Genomic DNA, 18,992 nt, shown 5'->3' with positions numbered 1-18,992 from the left:
TCTGTCTGCCTGTGCGCTTGCTTTCTTGCTGCGTGCCTGCCTCTCGTAGCTTTTTCGTCTGTGCTCGTCATCGGTCCACCATCCGCTCCATCACCATCATATCCATATTTCTGCGGTCGTCACACCTCAACGCGCCGCACTTCCGTTAGCAACGATCACTCTGTCCACAGGATTTGGATCCTTCTCGGTAAAAGATCGTCCTACGCCGTTCATCAACCCATACTACCTCGGAGTAGCCTTGGCCCCCCGCTGACGTCAAACGCAATCAGGCTCGGTCCGCTGGCTTCCATATTGACGCCTTCCGCTGCAATTTCGTGGGTTAGCTGCGCCCTATACTTGACGCTTTCTCGACCTTGCTCGTTCCTTCAAGCCAGTTCGTTGGCCGACTATCTCCTCGTGTTTCAAGTCAGCAAACGCCTGCAAGTAGCTCCATAGCACCTCGACAGCTCTTCTCTGCAAGCAACGACAGCATTGAAGTCCTCGCATTCTGCTCAATCAGCTTCTTGCCTAACATACAGTGTTCATCCAGACACGAGCGCATATCTCCTCTCTCTCCCTCACCCACAGCCCATACATAGCTACCAAACATGGGCCTGCTGGACCATGTCAGTGGCGCCGTCTCGGGCGCCAAGTCGCACGTCAAGCCTTCCAAGGACGACCGCCCTCCCGAGGGCGCCTCTGCCGACGACACCGAGGAGCTCGACGAAGAATCCGGGAACATCCTCATGTCGCTCATCGGTCAGTTGCGCATAGGCATGGATCTCTCCAAGGTCACGCTCCCCACGTTTGTGCTCGAGCCGCGATCCATGCTCGAGCGCATCACTGATTTCATGTCACATCCCGACCTCATCTTTGGTGCGGGTAAGATCGAATCGCCCGAGCAGCGTTTCCTTCAGGTGACACGATACTACCTCTCGGGATGGCACATCAAGCCCAAGGGTGTCAAGAAGCCGTACAACCCCATCTTGGGCGAATTTTTCCGCTGCAGCTACAAGTACAACGATGGCACTACGGGCTACTACATTGCGGAGCAGGTTTCGCACCACCCACCCATCAGCGCCTACTACTATGTATCGCCGGAAAATAACTTGCTGATCTACGGCGAGCTCAAGCCCAAGTCCAAGTTCCTGGGCAACTCGGCGGCTACCATCATGGGTGGCGAGAACCGCGTGGTGCTGCTCGACCGCCAAGACGACGGCGAGTATCAGATCTCGATGCCCAACATGTACGCGCGAGGCATTCTGTTTGGTCGCATGGTGCTCGAGCTCGGCGACACGAGCAAGATTCGCAACGAGCACAACGACTTGAGCTGCGACGTCGAGTTCAAGACCAAGGGCTACTTCACGGGCACCTACAATGCGATCGGCGGCAAGGTGACCAAGTCGGGCAAGACAGTAGGCGAGATCACGGGCAAGTGGAGCGACGCTATGGACTACAAGGAGTCGAGCTCGGGCAAGCACGAGGAGCTGTTCAACGCGCTCACGGCAACCATGGTGCAGAAGGAGGTGATCCCAGAGGATCAGCAGGAGGAGAATGAGTCGCGCAGATTGTGGAGCAAAGTCACTGAGGGCATCAAGGAGAAGAACCTCGACAAGGCGACCGAGAGCAAGTCGGCGATTGAGGAGAAGCAGCGTGCGCTCGCAAAGGAGAGGGAGGAGAGCGGGGCCGCCTGGGAACCGCGCTTCTTTGTGCAGAAGGGGGAGAAATATTACCCCAAGATCGACGCACTGCCTTCGGACGACTATCGCCCACAGGTGGTTGTAGAATACTTCGCCAAGTCGTCCTAACGGATTGGGTTTGGGTGGAATTCTATTAGAAGATGAGTAACCAGCTGTTGTGCTCGAGATCCGGGGTGATCCTCGTGTCCCTTGCATACTGCATTCAGAGGGATGCAAGAGTGGAAGGAGCCATCAGACTGCACACGTTCTTGATGCAGTGTTGCGCCCACCTTGCGATCATACCGCATGAAACTCAGCTCAGCCCAGCCCAGCTCAGACCAGGGCTGTCTCCGTACAAACCCTACTCTCTTTTACAGTATTTCTTGTGCCGTCGTACCGTATCATGTCCCCCGTCCTTTTTCATATTGATCACGAATGTCATTCTATACCGGAAGCAGAGGGTCTGATCTGTGAAGCGTGTGACTTCCCAGCCATGACGTTGTATGCTAGGAGTGCCAAAGTCGGAGGCAAGCGCGTATATTGCAAGCGCGTGTCGGAGACGGACGCGTAAAGGCCAGATAGACGCGACTTTTTCTTGGAGTTGAGACGCCGAGCGAAATACTATATGTGATGTAGAATTTCACTTTGTATAGTCACACCTCGTACACTCCTCACTTTGCTATCATCATATGAAACTTGTGGTCGTCTCGAGCCCCTGTATCACCGCCCCTCTTCATCAACTTATACGATCTCACGGGCTGGAAAGCCACATCAGCAGCCGAAGAATAGACTGATCAGTGGACTGCGACACGGTTTTCGAGGCTTCCTCTTCACCATTGCAATCTCGCGGAACACGCACAGCATGACGTTCCAGCCACCCATCACAGCGGGCGGCAGCTCAGTCGAGTACACGCAGAAGTTCAAAAAGCACTTTGGCGATCGGCCGACAGCGTTTGCGCTCTCGGAATCGCGGCCCTCCAGCAGCAGCAGCTCCAGCAGCGCTTCGGCCTCGTCCCACCTCTTCGGCAGCCGCGAGGAGCATGCGATGTCGCATCCAGCAGCGTCGTCGTCGTCGTCGAGCAGCTTTGTAGGTCAGGGAGAAGTGGACGGAGAGACACACGCGCAATTGGCCAATCTGGGATGGCGGATCCGCTCGCGCATCAACCAGGGCTACCTGCGCACCTCGACCTCTCACCCCGCATGCGCACCACAGGAAGGCTTCCTCTCGGAGCGGGACATCCTGCGCAACGTAACAAACACCCGACGTGGTTGGAGTCGTGTCTCCACCGCTCCCACCATCGCGTCCACGTTCGATGAGCTGCGCACCGGCACCCCGCGGGTCCCTACCCCCTGCGACGCCGCCCCAGCAGCGGCGAGTCGGGAACTGACAGGCAAACGCAGACTCTCCGAATCGGATAGTGAAGATACGGTTGACATGACGGATTACGGAGCGCAAAGACGCATCGCAGGCCTGCCGCAGTTGTCCTTCTCCTCGTCCGTCTCGTCCACATCTTCGCACGAGCCAGGTTTCCCCACCTCACCCCACCGCCTGCATCATCCACCACTGCATCCAAGGACCTTCTCGAGGTCACACAGCTCTGCTCACTCCTCCTCCCACCCCTCCTCGATGGACATGGATACCGAGATGCCAGATGAAGTACCAACGACGGCGGCGCTGGGCAAGGCGCCAGGTCGCGAGGCGTACGACTTTTCCAGCCATTTCAACCGCACCGACTTCTAGACGCTCCTGCTCCTGCTCCTGCCGATGTCCTTATTGAAACATGTAACTTATACCCCGCCCTCGCAACGCCTGCAATGCATACTGAAGCCCCTATTCCTTGACTGTGTGTGTCTCTCTGCGTGAGAGGACGCTCAAGCAAACCCAGCAAGCTTTTCCCGTGTCGAATGTGAGTTCAAGTGGACATTCGATGCACACACAGAGCCCCATGCGGTATCGTGAGACTCGAACAGATGTTGATGCTGCGCCATCATCAAGTAGGAACGTCAGGCGAGAAGAGACAGCGCGCGAAGAGGATGTGAGCAATTCTGGTGTGCATTATTGACGTTCTGATCTGGTATCTTTTTGAAGTGTGCTGCTTCTTCTGCTTCTTCTGCTTCTTCTGCTTCTCCCCTCTCCTGCTCACTCCTCCGCATCCCACCTAACCTACAAACCTGAAACTATCCGCCTGCACAACATACTTGGCACTCAACACCACACTCGCATCCTTCCCCGTAGCGCTGGAACACGCCACACCCCCGTCTCCACCTGCACTGTTGACGACCAGAACGAAGTTCTGCGAAAATGCCCGCGGATGCGACGTGATCGGTGCATCCGGATCAAAGTTGCCCCGGTTGCGGTTGACGCCGTGTGTGGAAGAGGTTGCAGACTTGGGTGCGGTTGAGGTAGAGGGGTTGAGTGCCGACGAGGATTCGGGCGTGTGGTGCGAGACTGTGCCCGAGACGGTGAGCATGATTGATGGTGGGATGAACGTGGCTGTTGGCAGTGCAACGGGGTTGAAGATTGGAAGGTTTAGTATGTATAAGTGAAGGCACTAGAAGCATCAGGGGTAGGAGAGTTGGGATGAGGGAGGCGTGGGGAGAGAGAGAGGAAACGTGGGGAAGATGTATGCTTCATATACTACTCGATACAGCAGTGGACCTTAGATAGTATAGGTATCGAACCCTTATGAAAAGCGTCCCGTCTGCAACGGACCGATCTATGTGTTGTTCCTCTCTTCGTGCTGTCCGCGATCCTAGGATCACATCTGCTTGAAGAGGGGCAAGATCAACTTGCGACGGGACTACGCGTTTGTTCTCGCCTCTTGCCAGCATCGACTGCAAGGAAGTCATCCATACTAACATCATTCCGGGAAAACCTTGTGATGGTAGAGCTTCCTTGCTACATGGATGTGCATATCGAGGCTGATTATGGGGAGAAGAATTATATGATCGGAATCGTAACTTACCTCCGTCTACTGCACCGCCTAGCGCATGGCAGTCAAACGCCTGGACTTCATGCTTGCTGCCGGGCATACTGTTGAGCATCGCTGTGAGCTCCTGTTGGCCGCTGATGGGTGTACCGTTCCATACGATCGACGACGTGGGTATGTAGAGTGTGGGGACCAGGTTGGTACGCTGTGGAGAATCGGATGCGGCATAGTAGGCCGAGACGAATGTTTCGGCTGCTTTGGCAGCAAAGTCGGCCAAACGACGCGAGTCCGGGCGCTTGTCTATGGGTGCTGGTTGTGACGGTGCGGCTGCCATCTTTGCGGGTCTCGTCACTTAGGAAGATGGAGGTGCTGAGAGGTGTTGGTTGAGGGCAAAAAAAGAGTGAGAAGTTATGCAGCTCTGGACAGGGCTTGGATTGGGGCCGACTTCCGAAGATGGTCGACTTGATCGGGATGTTGTCGAAAAACAGAATCCCGATTTAGCATTGCAGGAAAGCACGCCATGCTTGCGTGGGTTGATTTTTTGAAATTGAGCTCAGCGTGGCTTGCGAAAAAGGCAAGGCCAGATTGTGACTCGCTGCAGAGCCTCTTAGATTTGCAGAAATCGGATGAGTCGCCGCCGCCTTGATTCGTCCGCTTCGCACCGCACCCGTGCAGCGCAGAAACGCAGCAACGCAACACACGGAACAGCACACGAACGGGTCTGCCGCTCAATCGGCATATCAGCGCTGTTCACCCTACAATCCCTTTCTCTCTCTTCTCACATACATACTTCTCAGCATCACATTCTCATCTTGCTCTTCATCAGTACAGAGCCCATACAACGATACCCTCATCCCCTGAAGAGCCGCGATCCACTCTCGCGCACTCTTTCGGCTGCTGCATTCTCACCTTTTCGCCAGCTCACGCATAATTGGAAACCATCGGCTGCGATCATACACACATCCTCATTCAACACGCCACCTATCTTCCTACTAGAACACCATGTCGGCTCTTCGTGCCACCTCCAGCGTGGCATCCTCGCAGGCCTCCACCGTCACTCCCTTCTCGATTGACGTCGCTTCTTCCGTCGCCTCGCTCGATTCGTCCATTCCAACCTCGCCCGAACCCTCCGACATTGGCGATGATGCTCCCCTCAAGCTTCCCTTTGTCTCGCACAAGGACCGCCGCGGTGCCAACGGCTACCGCTTCGCCACCCAGTGTGCGACTGTAGACGACCCCAACCACAAGGACCAGTACGGCTCTTCCTCGACCCCCATTTACATGTCTGCCACCTTCAAGGGTCTCCCCGGTGCTGAGTTCGACTACTCTCGCTCGGGCAACCCCACCCGTTCCATGCTCCAGCACCATCTCTGCCAGCTCCAGAACTGCAAGTACAGCTTTGCCGTCTCGAGCGGCATGGCATGTCTCGACGTCATCACCCGTATCGTCAAGGCCGGTGAGCGCATCATTGCAGGCGATGACCTCTACGGTGGTACCAACCGTCTGCTTGGCTACCTCGCTTCGCACCAGAACATCCACACTGATCACGTCGACACCACTGACGCTTCCAAGGTCGAAGAGATGCTCCAGCAGCGAAGCCGTGACGCTGCTGCTGGTCTTTGCGGTAAGGTCAGCATGGTTCTTCTCGAGACACCCACCAACCCTTGCCTCAAGATCTGCGACCTGCAGCGATGCGCTGCTGCCGCCAAAAAGTGGGCCCCCGACGCCGTCGTCGTCGTCGACAACACCATGATGTCGCCCTATCTCATGCGCCCCCTTGAGCTCGGTGTCGACGTCGTCTACGACTCGGGTACAAAGTACCTCTCGGGACATCACGATCTCATGGCGGGTGTCATTGCTTGCGACCGTGATGATCTCGGCAAGCAGATTGCATTCACCATCAACTCGATCGGAAACGCCCTTACTCCCATGGACTCTTTCCTCCTACTTCGTGGTATCAAGACGCTTGCCGTGCGCATGGATCGTCAGCAGGCTTCCGCCATCACCGTAGCTCACTATCTCGACTCGCTCGGATTCAAGGTCAACTATCCCGGTCTGGCTTCCCACCCTTCCAAGGCCGTGCACGACAAGCAGGCTGCCGGTCCCGGCTCGGTGCTCAGCTTTGTCACCGGCGACAAGGCGCTCTCAGAACGCATTGTTGGAGCTACTCGACTCTGGGGCATTTCTGTCTCGTTTGGCTGTGTCAACAGTCTCATCTCGATGCCCTGTCTTATGTCGCACGCCTCAATCGACCCCAAGGTGCGCGCTGCTCGTGGCATGCCCGAAGATCTCATCCGTCTCTGCGTCGGTATCGAAGACGAGCGTGACTTGCTCGACGACCTCGAACACGCCTTGCTCCAAGCCGGCGCTATTCGCCGCAAGCCCTCGATTACATCTTCCGATATCGCCTCCACCACCGAAAGCTCGCGCGCAGCATCGCCAGATCTCATCGCCTACGAACGCACTCCTTCGGATACTGACCAGCACGCCCATCAGGACAAGATCGGCGGGCTCGTCGAGGACATGAACCGGGCCAAGCTCGAGACCCGCGGCGGTGAGGGGGAACCTCGCCTGGCTCAGGATCACCCGCCGCCGTCGTCGGTGGTGGTCAGCGCACCTGGAAAGGTGATCCTTTTCGGTGAGCACGCAGTAGTGCACGGTGTCACTGCTATTGCCGGCTCTGTGGCTCTGCGATGCTATGCTAGCGTGTCGCCTCGCGAAGATGGAAAGATCTCGCTCGACTTGCCTGACCTTGGAGTCGTTCACACTTGGAGCATCGATGAGCTGCCATGGTCGGCTGTGCCTGAGTCGATCCAAGGTGGCGGTGCCGTGCCTGACTCGCTCGACCAGGTACTTGTCAGCGCCATTGAAAAGGTGGTTGGCGATACCGTCAATGAGAGCGAGAGAAGCCATGCTGCTTCCATCGCCTTCCTCGTGCTCTACATGTGCATCGCTGGTCAATCCGACGCACGCGCTCAGGCGTTTGTGCTGCGTTCGGCCCTACCTATCGGTGCAGGTCTTGGATCCAGCGCTGCTCTCAGCTCGTGCTTCGCTGCGGCACTCAATATCCTTTACGGCCGCATTCCCGCTCCCGCTAGCGACGTCTCAGCCAAACACTCTGCCTACGTCAACCAATGGGCTTTCCTCTCCGAAAAGGTGATCCACGGCACACCTTCGGGCGTGGACAACTCGGTCGCAGTGCATGGCGGAGCGATTGCCTTCACGCGCGCCCACCCGAGCAACACGCTCACCGCTAACAAGATGGACAAGCTCAAGGGATTTTCCTCATTCCGCTTCTTGCTGGTTGACAGCTGTGTGGGTCGCGAGGGAAAGAAGCTCATTGCGCACGTTGCAGCTCAGAAGCAAGCTGAGCCTGCACGCGTCGATGCTGCACTGGCTCGAATCCAGAACATTGCCGATGCAGCGCAGGAGCTGCTCGGTGGAACCTCAGGCTTGGAGCGCACAGACATTGTTGCGCAGCTGCGCGAGCTGATCAAGCAGAACCACGCCGAGTTGGTGGGCTTGGAGGTGTCGCACCCTGCATTGGAGTTGATCAAGAACAAGACCGAGTCATTCTCCGCACAGCTCGCCACGAAGCTCACGGGAGCAGGCGGAGGCGGGTGTGCCGTGACCTTGCTGCCGGACGAGTTTGAGGCTTCCAAGGTGGATGCTTTGGTGAGCGAGCTGGAGGGGGCTGGATTCAAGTGTTACGAGACGAGGGTAGGCGGAGATGGTTTTGGTGTGAAGCTCTTGCAGAGTGGCGAGGAGGAGGCGGAGGCCAAGCTGAGGTTCAAGGAGGCTAGTGTTAGTACCGAGTTGGCCAGGTGGGCGGATTGCCAGCAGGGGTGGGTGTTTGCGTGAAGAGAGACGTACGTTCAGTAAGATTTGTGTTCTTCGTCGAAATTAGAGATGATCTTATCAAAAGTTGACCGAGGAAGTGACCCAACGGTTCTAACGAACGAGACGACACACTTTGGAAGAAGTCGCGAGATGATTTGGCGGCAGATGATTAGCGTGATGAATCCCGAAGAGCGCTCCTTGATATACATGCATACTTACCTGAGGGCGAAGGGGTTTCTGGAAGCTGTGACTTTGCACCTACTGTATCTCGGTGACGATCGAAGGCTTCGGCGATCCGCAAGGCTGGGTCACAACAATGAGCCGCCACTCAGACCGTCCAGAGTGATAATTGGCAAAGCTTCCCACACTGTTTCGCATGCGACCGCTTTCTTTCTCTCAGTAAGGTTGCTACCGTTTACCCACCCTCTCACACTACTGCAGACCTGCGCAAAGCTTTGTGATGTGACAGAGCGACAGAGCCAGTCCGTCGTTGGGCGGGACCTTGGTGGGTTCACTTGCAACTTTTTCCACAAATCAGAGATGGACGTTTGACGACTGTCGACGGAAGACCGGCTCGGACTTCATTCCGAGCTGATGGGTTTCCCTTTGTACCGTCACCCTTTGAGAAGGTCGACGAGAGATCCGAATGCCCTCGCAATACTCACAACACACCGAGACAAGACCGTTGAGCAAACCAACATGTCTCTTTGCCGACGACCTCTCGAGTATATTAACGCGCAGAAAGCTCTGAGTTTGGGGGGCCACACCCTTGAACCTTCTTGAACAAGCTCATCTCCTTGGCGTTCTCTTTCCACTTCCCTTTCCGCTTCTGTTCGCCTCTCGACCTGCGCCCCGTCTCCTTTCTGTCTCCGTTACGTGTCGTCCGCTCTTCTGTAGACTGTATTCGGCGCTCCTCCCTCTTCTTTCATACTGGTAAGTGCATGACAAGATACGCGGATGACGTCCTCAGTCGAAGTTGGAGTGATGACCAAGAGGTAGCGATCGCCGTCGATTGATCTTAAGCCAGTTCAGCAAGGTTTTTTGTGGTAGTCACTGACAAGCATCGTCCACCTTTTCTCGCTGCGCACGCTCTTCCGACTCACCACGGCATTGGCATCATCACCCTCGGTTTTCGGGGTGCTTGCTTCATGTCTCTTGGGCTGCTTCTCCCAAACAGCCGCTGCTCTCCTTTTCGATTCGATAGAGACACTGGTGCGGATAAAGAACCTAGGTAAGTCCTGAACGTGGACGAAGCGAAGCGGTGAGGATTGGATGATAGCGTTCCGTGGTGTGCGCATGTTCCGTGGTGTCGCCATGCGCGCATGCACCCCAGAATGGCGCCTTCTTGCGCCGAAGTCCATGAACGTCTCTCGGTACTTGATTCGCTGCAGAGATACCCTGCAGCTTTCCTATGTGATAGCGAGGGTGTTAACAAGCGTATAAGAAGGGAGCTTGGTCGGCCAACACCGTCCCTTCTCTTCCGCAATCTGTCCTCTCAATATCTTCTTTCTCTGCAAGACACGCAACAAACATTAACAAAACATCTATCTCAATCCTCCTCTCTTCTTTAGCCTCCTGCTCTTCCGTAGACAAGCTTGACGACAACTGCTCGAAACACCTTGCTGTGCTGCGCACGCTTTTTCATCCTTTCTTCCGGTTCCGCTTCATCGCCCCTCTTCCCACAATCTGCAACGATGTATTGCGTCCGCTTCGCCACCCTCCTCATCGCCATGCTGGTTATGGTGAGCCCCTTCGCGCAGGCACGTCCCCTTCACGGTCAGCACCGCACTCCTGGCCACCTTCTTCTGCGTCACACCAGCAACTTTACCAACTACGATCATCTCGTTCGTCGTCAGTATGGCTATGCCTCGAGCATCTCGCAAAATACACCTCGCGTTAGTGTAGTCCGCCGCACAACCAGCGACGATCAGGGCGATGTCTCACTGCATGACGATTACGAGTCGCAGCTGCACGCCCTGGAGGCTGCATTGAAGCATTACGAGGAGTTCGGCGATGCGAAGAGCCTTCAGACATATCTCAATGGCTTTATTGGCGCTGGCCATGGTGCTGCTGTTACTAGTGCCAATGGGAAAGGCAAAGATGCTCCTGCTCAGGATGATAAAAAATGGAAGAAGACCGCGGCCAAACAACAGAACGACGCGGAGAATCAGGAAGGTCAACAGGTAAAGAAGCCACATGTCCATCACAAGCAGGAGAACAAGCCGAAACAAATCGGTGACGACTGCGAACCAGGTTCGGACGACCACGATGGTGCAAACATAGACGGCAGTCAGGCTTCGCAAGGCTCTTTACAGCCTCAGCCCCAACAGCCGACCACGCAGCAGCAGACGAAAAAGACGAAGAAGGTACCCAAGAAGGCTCATGACTCCTCCGACGACAGGACCCAGCCTTCCACTTCTCCTTTTCAGGCGCAGCCGCAGCCGCAGCCTGACCAGCCCGCCTCTCCTGAACTACCCTCAATTAACGGCTATACTCCGCCTCCCTTCACCACTCACCCGACCTCGCCCTCCACCGCCTCCCTCTACACAGCTTCGCCCTTCACCGGTCACGCGACGTTCTACAACACCGGCCTCGGCGCGTGCGGTATCACCAACTACGACAACGAGCCCATCGTCGCCGTTTCGCGCGACGTCTTCGAACAGTACAACCCGTCGTCGGGCAATCCGAACCACAACTCGCTCTGCGGCAAGAAGATCGAGATCAGCTGGAAGGGCAAGATGACGCATGCCTTTGCTACGGACGAGTGCCCTGGGTGCGAGCCGCACAGCCTGGATTGCAGCCCGAGCGTGTTCGAGCGGTTGGATGATAAGGACAAGGGCGTGTTGGACGGAATTAGTTGGCGGTTTGTGTGATCGCTGGGGGCGTTCGCATTCAGGGTTGCTCGCAGCTTCCTTGAATAGGTCATGATCAGGTTCCGGTATCGTGTTTCTTACCTGGGCGGATAATCTCCTGCCACTCCCTCTGCTGGCCAGCGTTTAAAGAAAGATCCATGTTGATCATGGACGAAAACGTTTTGTTCTTACTCTTCATCATGTCTCTTTACGAAAAACAAAGTTCTTTGGCTTCTCCGTCAAAGTTGTTGACGCTCCAAGAGGCACCGCTGCTTTTGTAACAGTCTTCTGCCTGTGAGTAGGTGCGTGCAGACTGCGCGACCGCGCAACCAAACCTTATATTTGAACTGCTCTCCTGCCTTCCGAACGGGTTCTTCTCATCACAGCATCGGACTCTGGAGATCACGACGTCAAAGTGCGTTCGAAAATCATCGTTGACAGGATTTGTGAGACTAGGACCTGCGGAAAGCCCCATTGCCAACGCCTCCACCAACGGTCCCCAAGATCCGCACCAGCGCCTCCCGCTCGCGCTGGCTTTTCAATGCCTCTTCTGTCACCGCCCCGCCCCGCTGCGCTTTCGCCAGCTTATCGAGCACCTGCAACAACTTGCGCGGCTCGACACTGCACCACTTCCATTCTCCGCTTCCGGGGACCTTGCCGCTCTGGATCGAGGTGGTGTACTCGGAGAGCTTGTCCTGGCACACGAGGTCCAGCGTCTGGCGGGTAGGCTCGAACACGCCGAGCGGCACGTTGTCCTCGGTGGCCTTGCGTGTCAGGTACTGGAGGTCGAGGAGGATGGCTTGCAGCCCAGCGATGGTTGCGTGTGGAGACGAGTCGGGCCCCAACACCTGGCGGTCCAGCAAGCTGTTCGAAAGGTGTGCGTACGCCGCACTGTACACTTTCGCCTTGACTCCCGGCGGGAGCAACACAAGAACCGACTCCATCATCGTCCGCAACCAGTCGACCGTATCCTGCAACCACCCCGAGTGCTGTCCCTGCCCCACCGCCGCTGCCGCCGGCACAGGAGCCAGATCGTACTCGGCCAACCCTAAGAACTGATCCAGCTTAGCCGCAAACGCCAAATTGATCTTGTCCTCCGCAATGCGCAGCGTCGCCACAAAGTGCTTACTCGCATCTAACTGCAGCTTACCCCCTCTCCCATGCGGCGCCCTCAACGCCGCCAACAAGTTTTCCAGCTCCAAACACGCCAAGTTGAAATGCTCGGCATTGACGACAATCTGGGCAATTTGCGATAGGTTAATCGCTGCCGTATTGTCGAGCGACCTCCGAATGCCCGTGCTCACCTGCTGAATCAGCAGCTCGTCGAGCGATTTCTTGAGGATCTCGTCGATCTCGCGGTGGTTCTGACTGAAACTAAACCCGTCCGAGAATACATAGTATTGATCCACCAGGTTGCGGATGTCCATGCAGCACAGCGGGTACGTCTGTGAAAAGGGCAGAGAGAGCGGGAACCCGGACTGCCTTAACACGACGTCGTCGCCCGGCTTGAGCCAGCAAACCGACAACACTTTCTGCAGCTCCTCGGCGCTGGACACGACCATAGGCTGATGCTGTGTCTCACGCATCGCTTGCTGGAAGTCCTTGCTGAATCGATCGCGTAGTAGGTGGGCGTAGCGCTCGAAGAGTGTCAGGAGGAGAGCGTTGAGTTTGGCAACGGGGAACGAGTAGCCTTCGAGCGTTTGGATGAAGGTCTGGATGGATGCTTTGGCGGAGACGTAGACTTTGGTGTCCTTGCAATCGCGCAAGGCAAGCGAGACAATGTCGACAACGCGGCCGCACATGGTATCCCACAGGTCGTCCACCTCGGCCTCCTCGCGGAACCCAGCAGGTGTGGTCTGGATCACGTGGTGCTCCACCAGGAAAAAGCCGACCATTTCTTCCAGCAGCGCCGGAAAGCTCGGGTTGGCAGCATTGAACGTCAAACCTTGGTTCAAGAGCAGGTTGGCCTGGGCACGTCGGTCTTCGTGGTAGGATTTCTGCAGCTCTTCGCGCAAGTCGAGCGCATCGTAGATGTGAATGCACTGGTAGAGCGGTCGAAAGTCGATGGATACCTTGTCGTTGTCGACAAAGTTATGCTCGACGCGCTCGTTGACGACGAGCTCGATCGCAGAGTTGACTTTGGCTAGGCGCAGTAAAGGGTCGCGTTGCGCCTTGACCCGCCATCGCTTCTGCCGGTTTTCCATTGCTTCCAACGCCAGTTGACCCACAGTCCTGGATTTCTCGCGCACCTCGAACAGCCATTCCTTCATCTCCCTCGTCACTGCAGCTTTCACTTGGCCCCTCATCTGAGGGATACCCTCCATCATGTGTTTGGCAAAGTCATGATGCAACAGCCCGCGCAGATGCACCGATTCCAGCTCCTGCATGCTCCGTAACGCTGCAAAAAACTTTTTATCCTGTATCAGCCCATCCACGCGATTGGCCATATCCAACACGCGCAAACATGTCTGCAGCGACACTATCGCATCATTGACATTGCTCGCCGTGCGCTGCGTCTCGAGCAGCTGCTTCTTTTTATTCCCCAACGAGCTACCCCCCGCCTGAACATCCTCATTCAGCTCCCCAATTCGATGCTTGAGCGTAACAGTGCCCGACCGCACTTTGAGCAGCTTGTCGACCGCCGCAACGAATTCGCTGTGGTTGGCATCGCAGACAGCTTCGATCTCGCGATCTTTTTCGCGCACAAAGTTTTTCAGGTGTCGTAAGAAGGCATCTTGCTGGCGTGCTTCGTCGAGTGATTTGATGATGGGCCCGAGCTGCTCGAGGTTCTCCTGGTCGGCATCGAGGTCGGAGAAGAGTGTAAGTTGTTGGAGTTGCGCTTCGAGCGAGACGAGGGGTCTGCGTGGTCGGGCAACCATGGTGGGGGAAGACTTCTCGTTCAGCTATAGTCGGCCCGCAGTTCCATGATCGCTTAATACATGCGGTAGTGCACTCCTTGTTGATGCGATGGAGCTCTCCCTTGACTTGACAGAGCTTGTGCGCGTTGATGGTAAAGGTGATGAGGGTCGGAAGGTGGAGAAGGCTGAGTTGTGCTGACTGAAAAGGTGGTCCTTGCGTCGCTAAATTTGTTTTGGAAGGTGTTAGGTCCATTATGACGTTGAAGTCTAACATCCCGAAAATAGACGTAGGTCGTGAGCAGAGATGCAGGCTCTATCTTGTCCTCTCCCTCTTCACACACCCTCTCAGATGTCACTAGCCGAGCTGGGGAAAAGCACAAATGGGCGTAGGATGGGCCTCGTGGCAACCGTTGGCGCAGGAGGCACAAAGTAAAGAAGCAAGCAAAGCGCTTTTGATCCTGCCAACGGGTCATGTCATTTTTCCGTGCTTGTAGCGGAACCGCAACGAAGGGGACAAGCGAGAGAGGGAGATCGACGGAGTGCATGCAGTTGTTGGTGATAAATGGTGGTACAGCCAGTGACTCAATGTCGACAACGCTCGGGCGAAGATGCTGCGAGTCAAGATCGTGGCGAAGGGCGTGCGGCGGACCAACCGATTGTGAGCTGATTGACGCAAGGAGAGCCCCTTGCCGAGGGCGTGGGGACGAGAAAATCAAAAAGGTCGAGCTGCAGCGAAAAGGGTTCAATGCCGTCGGATCGATGCATTTGGCTGACTGGTCGGTCACCAGGCTGATCGATGTTCCCGGCTCGAGGGCGCTCGAGGTGCAGCATCTTGGCGAGGGGTGATATGCACGACATGCAAGTCGGCGTAAAAAAGGCTCGAAGCACCACCGCCGTTTAACACGGCTTGACGCCGCTCCGCTGCTGCGTCCCTCGTGTGTATGCGTAATTATGACAGGTCGAAAAAAATGGACCCCACGCTAACAGAAGAGAACAACACTGAGACCAACACTTTTTTCGTCTTCTTTTCCTCTGGGGCTCGGGTCGTTCCTGGCCCGTTGCCGGACCCCGTTTCTGCCAACGATGCTGCTACTCCTGCACGCGCGGGCCTGAGCTTGCGTGGGAATTCTGTTTTAAGCTTGAGCCTCATACAATGATGGATGGCTCCAGAGGAGGTTGCGAACAAGGTCATGAGGCGCCTTGAGGGTTCTGTGAACACAGCACCGGCAACGCCGACAGGCGTATTGGAAAGTCGATCGAAGCATAGTGGAAGAGCCGACTGTGCTGCGAAGCTTATTGGTGCAGAGACTAGCTGATATTCTACTGCATCCGCATAGCGTTGTCACTCTTTAGCGGGTCCACCGATGACCGCCGCCCTCGATCCACAAAGCAGGTCGTGGTTGAGCCGACGGACTAGATGATTCCTTTTTGTCGTGTGAGAGATGCTGTGCTTCTCAGTACAGTCACGCTTTAGCTTCTTGCTACTGTCTTGCGACGTCTGTTCGGATTTCTTGACGCCCTCCTTGCGCTTACGCTGAACTATGAGAAACGTCTCGCGCTGCTCGGTATATAACAACACGTGAGCCCATGGCTCGTGATATATCATTTCCTCCTCTCTGCCCTCCCCTTTCCCTCCTGCCCCTTACCGTTCCGCCCTCTTACAAAGCTATAATCCTCCTTGCTATCCGACTCTTCTGTGGTTATCTTCCTCCTGGAGCACGAACGTCTTTGATCCGCATCCGAGGTCGCTTCGAAACGCCCACCTTGGATCCGAGTCCGCGCCTTTGCCTGCGCCTATCGAAGCACGTCAACGCCTTCGCTTACACCTTAGGCAGGCCCGTCCCACGAGGCCGATAGTGATCCTTTGCTTTGGATGCGCGGTACTCCAAGGTAGTCGTGCAACAGATTGTCTCACTGAAACACGGATCGACGCTCGGATCATCGACGTGCATATCATGACCAGCGCTCAACTTCTCTCCTACGCCGTGCGCTGATATCAGTCCACGTTGCCTATTCAGCTTTGAGGCTGAGCTAGATCTGGATATATTAAGCAACCACTTCGAGCCATGATCTGTTCCGGGCACCATCCGTCTCCAACCTCGATAGCCTTCCTGATATCCACGCCCTCCCCTGGATCATTGACGTCAACGTCAACAGACAGCTTCAGACATTTCACAAAAGCGGAGCCTCTACCTTGGATAGAGGTGCATCTTGTAGCTGATCTATATCATGAACCGCTTCAACGCTTCATCTGGACGCATCTCGGCATCCAGCTCCGATGTGTCGTCCCCCGCTCTTCCCGAGCTCAGTCTAGACGCGTCGCTACAGCGTCTTCATCAGCAAGAGGATATTTCGGCGTCTTCGCTCTCTTCCGCCGCTTCGTCCCGGGCTTGGCTGCAAAGCCACTGTTATTCCTCTTCGGGACCCGAACCGTCTTCACCGATGCGGTCTTCCCCACCACGTCCACAGTTCTATAGGCTGGATCGCAACGATGCCTTTCGATTCCCTCCTCTCAACACGGTGCATTCAGCCACAGGACACACTGCCACCGGCTTGGTTGGCCATCAAGAAACGCAGAATCAAGAGTCACCCCTTCTCGCTCGGCCTCGGACCAGTCGAGGTCTGATCCATCCCAAGCCTTTCCTCTCTTCCTCCCGAGCAACGTCAATCGCGTCTCTGGCTGAAGTCGACGTTGAGGCAACACAAGAGCTTGATTCGCAGGTCTCTTTCGGCACTCCTTTCGCTACCGGTGCATTCCAAACCAGCCTTCAAGACTTGGATCGTCTGAGAGACGACTCAGCCAGTTCAAGCTCATCGATGCAAGGACTCGTGCGAGAATTCCCTGCTCCGTCACCCAAGTCGGCGTACACGACTACCGAGACAAGCCGCAACCGTGTCGAGACGCGTCGTCTTCATGCATCGTCTCCGTCCAAGGCTCCACCAATGCCATCAGCTTGGACTCTTTTGCTCGTCCCTCTCGAACAGTCACAGTCATCACCAAAGAGTTTACTCCAAGATTCGAATCAGAGTTCAATCCTTCTTCCTTTGCAAGCCTCCTTCCAAGAACAAGTCGAGCAACTGAAGTTCCACATGGTTCAAGACATGCAACATCAAGGGAACGAGGTCAAGAACTCACAACTCGAATTGCTCCTGGATCTCAGCTCCATCTCGGCGCTCCCTGCGAACACATTGGCTCGGCTCACTCCACAAAGCTGGACTGTCATGTTCCATGGATACATTCCAGGAGGCGAGGCCAAACATGGCGGGCCACTGCCATGCCTTTATCGAAAAACGGGACTTCCAATCGCCTCGTTGTTACGGTATCGTCTCACAACTTCTGACTTTACGCAGGCTGGGGTTACGGCGAGTAGGTCAAACGCTTCAGTCGTGAGCACTTTGCAGCATACATTCGGACAAGCAGCCCTGCAGGAGCATAGCAAGGACGACAGCAGCCCTTGGGAGAGGAGAGAGTCCGAAATGACTCTTCTGCCAGCTCATTTCAGCAGGTCTGGCCCTCCTCTGACACTGTCAGCTAGCCGAAGCTATCCTGGTCCTCCCCGCACTCCAATTCGCAGAAGCCCACTTCCCTACTCACCACGGAAGTCCGCTTTCCCGGGAGATACGGATCAGCAACAGGGTCTCGCACACACTTCAGTCAAGCCTGCTGCTTTGACCATGTCACACTCATTCTCTGAAGGGACTAAGCTTCGCGCGCTTTCGCTTGCGGCGGTCCATCCACTCTCACCTGTTCAGGCCGCAGATAGTTCCACAGGGCGGGCTAAGCGGGACATGACCACTCGTCCTGCTCAAGAGGACGCATCTGATGCGACCTCGTTAGCGAGCGGCGAAGGCACCAGATCGTACGCTTCCGATCTGCCCGACTCCCGTCAAGGTCAACGATCGTCGCGTGGATCGAGCCACAAAAGTTTTCCCTCGAATACCACAACGCTTTCGAGCCGTTCAACCAAGAACACAAGTATTCGCAGTAGTCGCATCCATCTCGACGCGGGAGTCTCGGACAGCGATGGCGATGAGACAGACGACGATCTGGGCAGTCGATTCTGGACGCAACTTTCCAGCCTTGGCGAACAAGTCTTTCGCGAGAGTAAACAGTCCGGCGCCAATGCTGGTCGGAGTCGAACAAGGGAGCGCCGAAGCGTGTCGATATCATCAACAGCCTCGGATGCCTCTGTATTTGACTTTAGCCCTCTGGGTATTCTTGTGCCAACAGATGGGCCACTCGATTCCGAGATACAAGACGAAGGGACGCTCGGAACAAAGCAAGTGCCAACTTCGCCTGTCATGCAGACCGCTACGATGGCCTCTCTTTCGCCTGTACCGGACATACAAGCAACAAGTATTCTTGGAAGAAGACGCGCATATAGCTCCATGGTCCCTCTCACTGGATGGAGAGCCGGCGACAGCGATCTTCGGACAGAGGAAGGTCAACGATCGATCTCATCGGGCGAGCTGCCTCGAGTGCTACTTCTGGAGCCGCGAGATGGTGTGGTCAGCAGTGTACAGGGTCAAGAACATGTTGATTCCATCACGCCTACGGTGGCAAATTTCCAGGACAGGTCCCGAACTCTGTCGGCGCAGCCTTCTGCTGGACCGTCATTCGGCCCGGCGCATTCTGGGGCCATCTCTCACTCGCCAGCTCCCCCCAAAGATAGGGAAAATGTCTGGGATGAAGCGATGCTGCAACTTACAGAACGGCTGGTCCACTCTAACGTAAAGTCGTCTTTCAGCCCTCAAGCTTTGACTGCGCTGAGCAGGTATCAGGCGAAAGCTTCCTCGAGGAACGAGCCTCGCAGCAGCTTAGCTAGTGAGCCACCGTCCGATCCCGTCTCACTA

General features: G+C 55.8%; 6 protein-coding genes across 6 annotated transcripts; 4 read left to right on the top strand and 2 right to left on the bottom strand.

Annotated features, from left to right (window-relative positions):
• Positions 1 to 587: 587 nt before the first annotated feature.
• On the top strand, positions 588 to 1,787 carry EX895_002859 (uncharacterized protein; the record flags this gene model as incomplete). Its single annotated transcript, XM_029883457.1, has 1 exon — positions 588 to 1,787. The coding sequence occupies one exon, from the start codon at positions 588 to 590 to the stop codon at positions 1,785 to 1,787; it is 1,200 nt and encodes a 399-aa protein (XP_029740134.1).
• A 733-nt stretch (positions 1,788 to 2,520) lies between these two features.
• Positions 2,521 to 3,399, top strand: EX895_002858 (uncharacterized protein; the record flags this gene model as incomplete). The annotated part of the gene is made up of 1 exon (XM_029883456.1): positions 2,521 to 3,399. The coding sequence occupies one exon, from the start codon at positions 2,521 to 2,523 to the stop codon at positions 3,397 to 3,399; it is 879 nt and encodes a 292-aa protein (XP_029740133.1).
• A 418-nt stretch (positions 3,400 to 3,817) lies between these two features.
• EX895_002857 (uncharacterized protein) lies at positions 3,818 to 4,922 on the bottom strand (the record flags this gene model as incomplete). The annotated part of the gene is made up of 2 exons (XM_029883455.1): positions 3,818 to 4,152; positions 4,625 to 4,922. The coding sequence occupies 2 exons, from the start codon at positions 4,920 to 4,922 to the stop codon at positions 3,818 to 3,820; spliced, it is 633 nt and encodes a 210-aa protein (XP_029740132.1).
• A 668-nt stretch (positions 4,923 to 5,590) lies between these two features.
• On the top strand, positions 5,591 to 8,449 carry EX895_002856 (uncharacterized protein; the record flags this gene model as incomplete). Its single annotated transcript, XM_029883454.1, has 1 exon — positions 5,591 to 8,449. The coding sequence occupies one exon, from the start codon at positions 5,591 to 5,593 to the stop codon at positions 8,447 to 8,449; it is 2,859 nt and encodes a 952-aa protein (XP_029740131.1).
• A 1,673-nt stretch (positions 8,450 to 10,122) lies between these two features.
• Positions 10,123 to 11,301, top strand: EX895_002855 (uncharacterized protein; the record flags this gene model as incomplete). Its single annotated transcript, XM_029883453.1, has 1 exon — positions 10,123 to 11,301. One exon carries the CDS (start codon positions 10,123 to 10,125, stop codon positions 11,299 to 11,301), a length of 1,179 nt encoding a protein of 392 aa, XP_029740130.1.
• Positions 11,302 to 11,732: 431 nt separating this feature from the next.
• EX895_002854 (uncharacterized protein) lies at positions 11,733 to 14,159 on the bottom strand (the record flags this gene model as incomplete). Its single annotated transcript, XM_029883452.1, has 1 exon — positions 11,733 to 14,159. The coding sequence occupies one exon, from the start codon at positions 14,157 to 14,159 to the stop codon at positions 11,733 to 11,735; it is 2,427 nt and encodes an 808-aa protein (XP_029740129.1).
• Positions 14,160 to 18,992: the final 4,833 nt, after the last annotated feature.

This window comes from Sporisorium graminicola, chromosome SGRAM_18 (assembly GCF_005498985.1).
Source record: "Sporisorium graminicola strain CBS 10092 chromosome SGRAM_18, whole genome shotgun sequence".
Taxonomy (NCBI): Eukaryota; Fungi; Basidiomycota; class Ustilaginomycetes; order Ustilaginales; family Ustilaginaceae; genus Sporisorium; species Sporisorium graminicola.
Note: the sequence above shows the minus strand (reverse complement) of the source record. Positions and strands in the feature narration are given on the sequence as shown.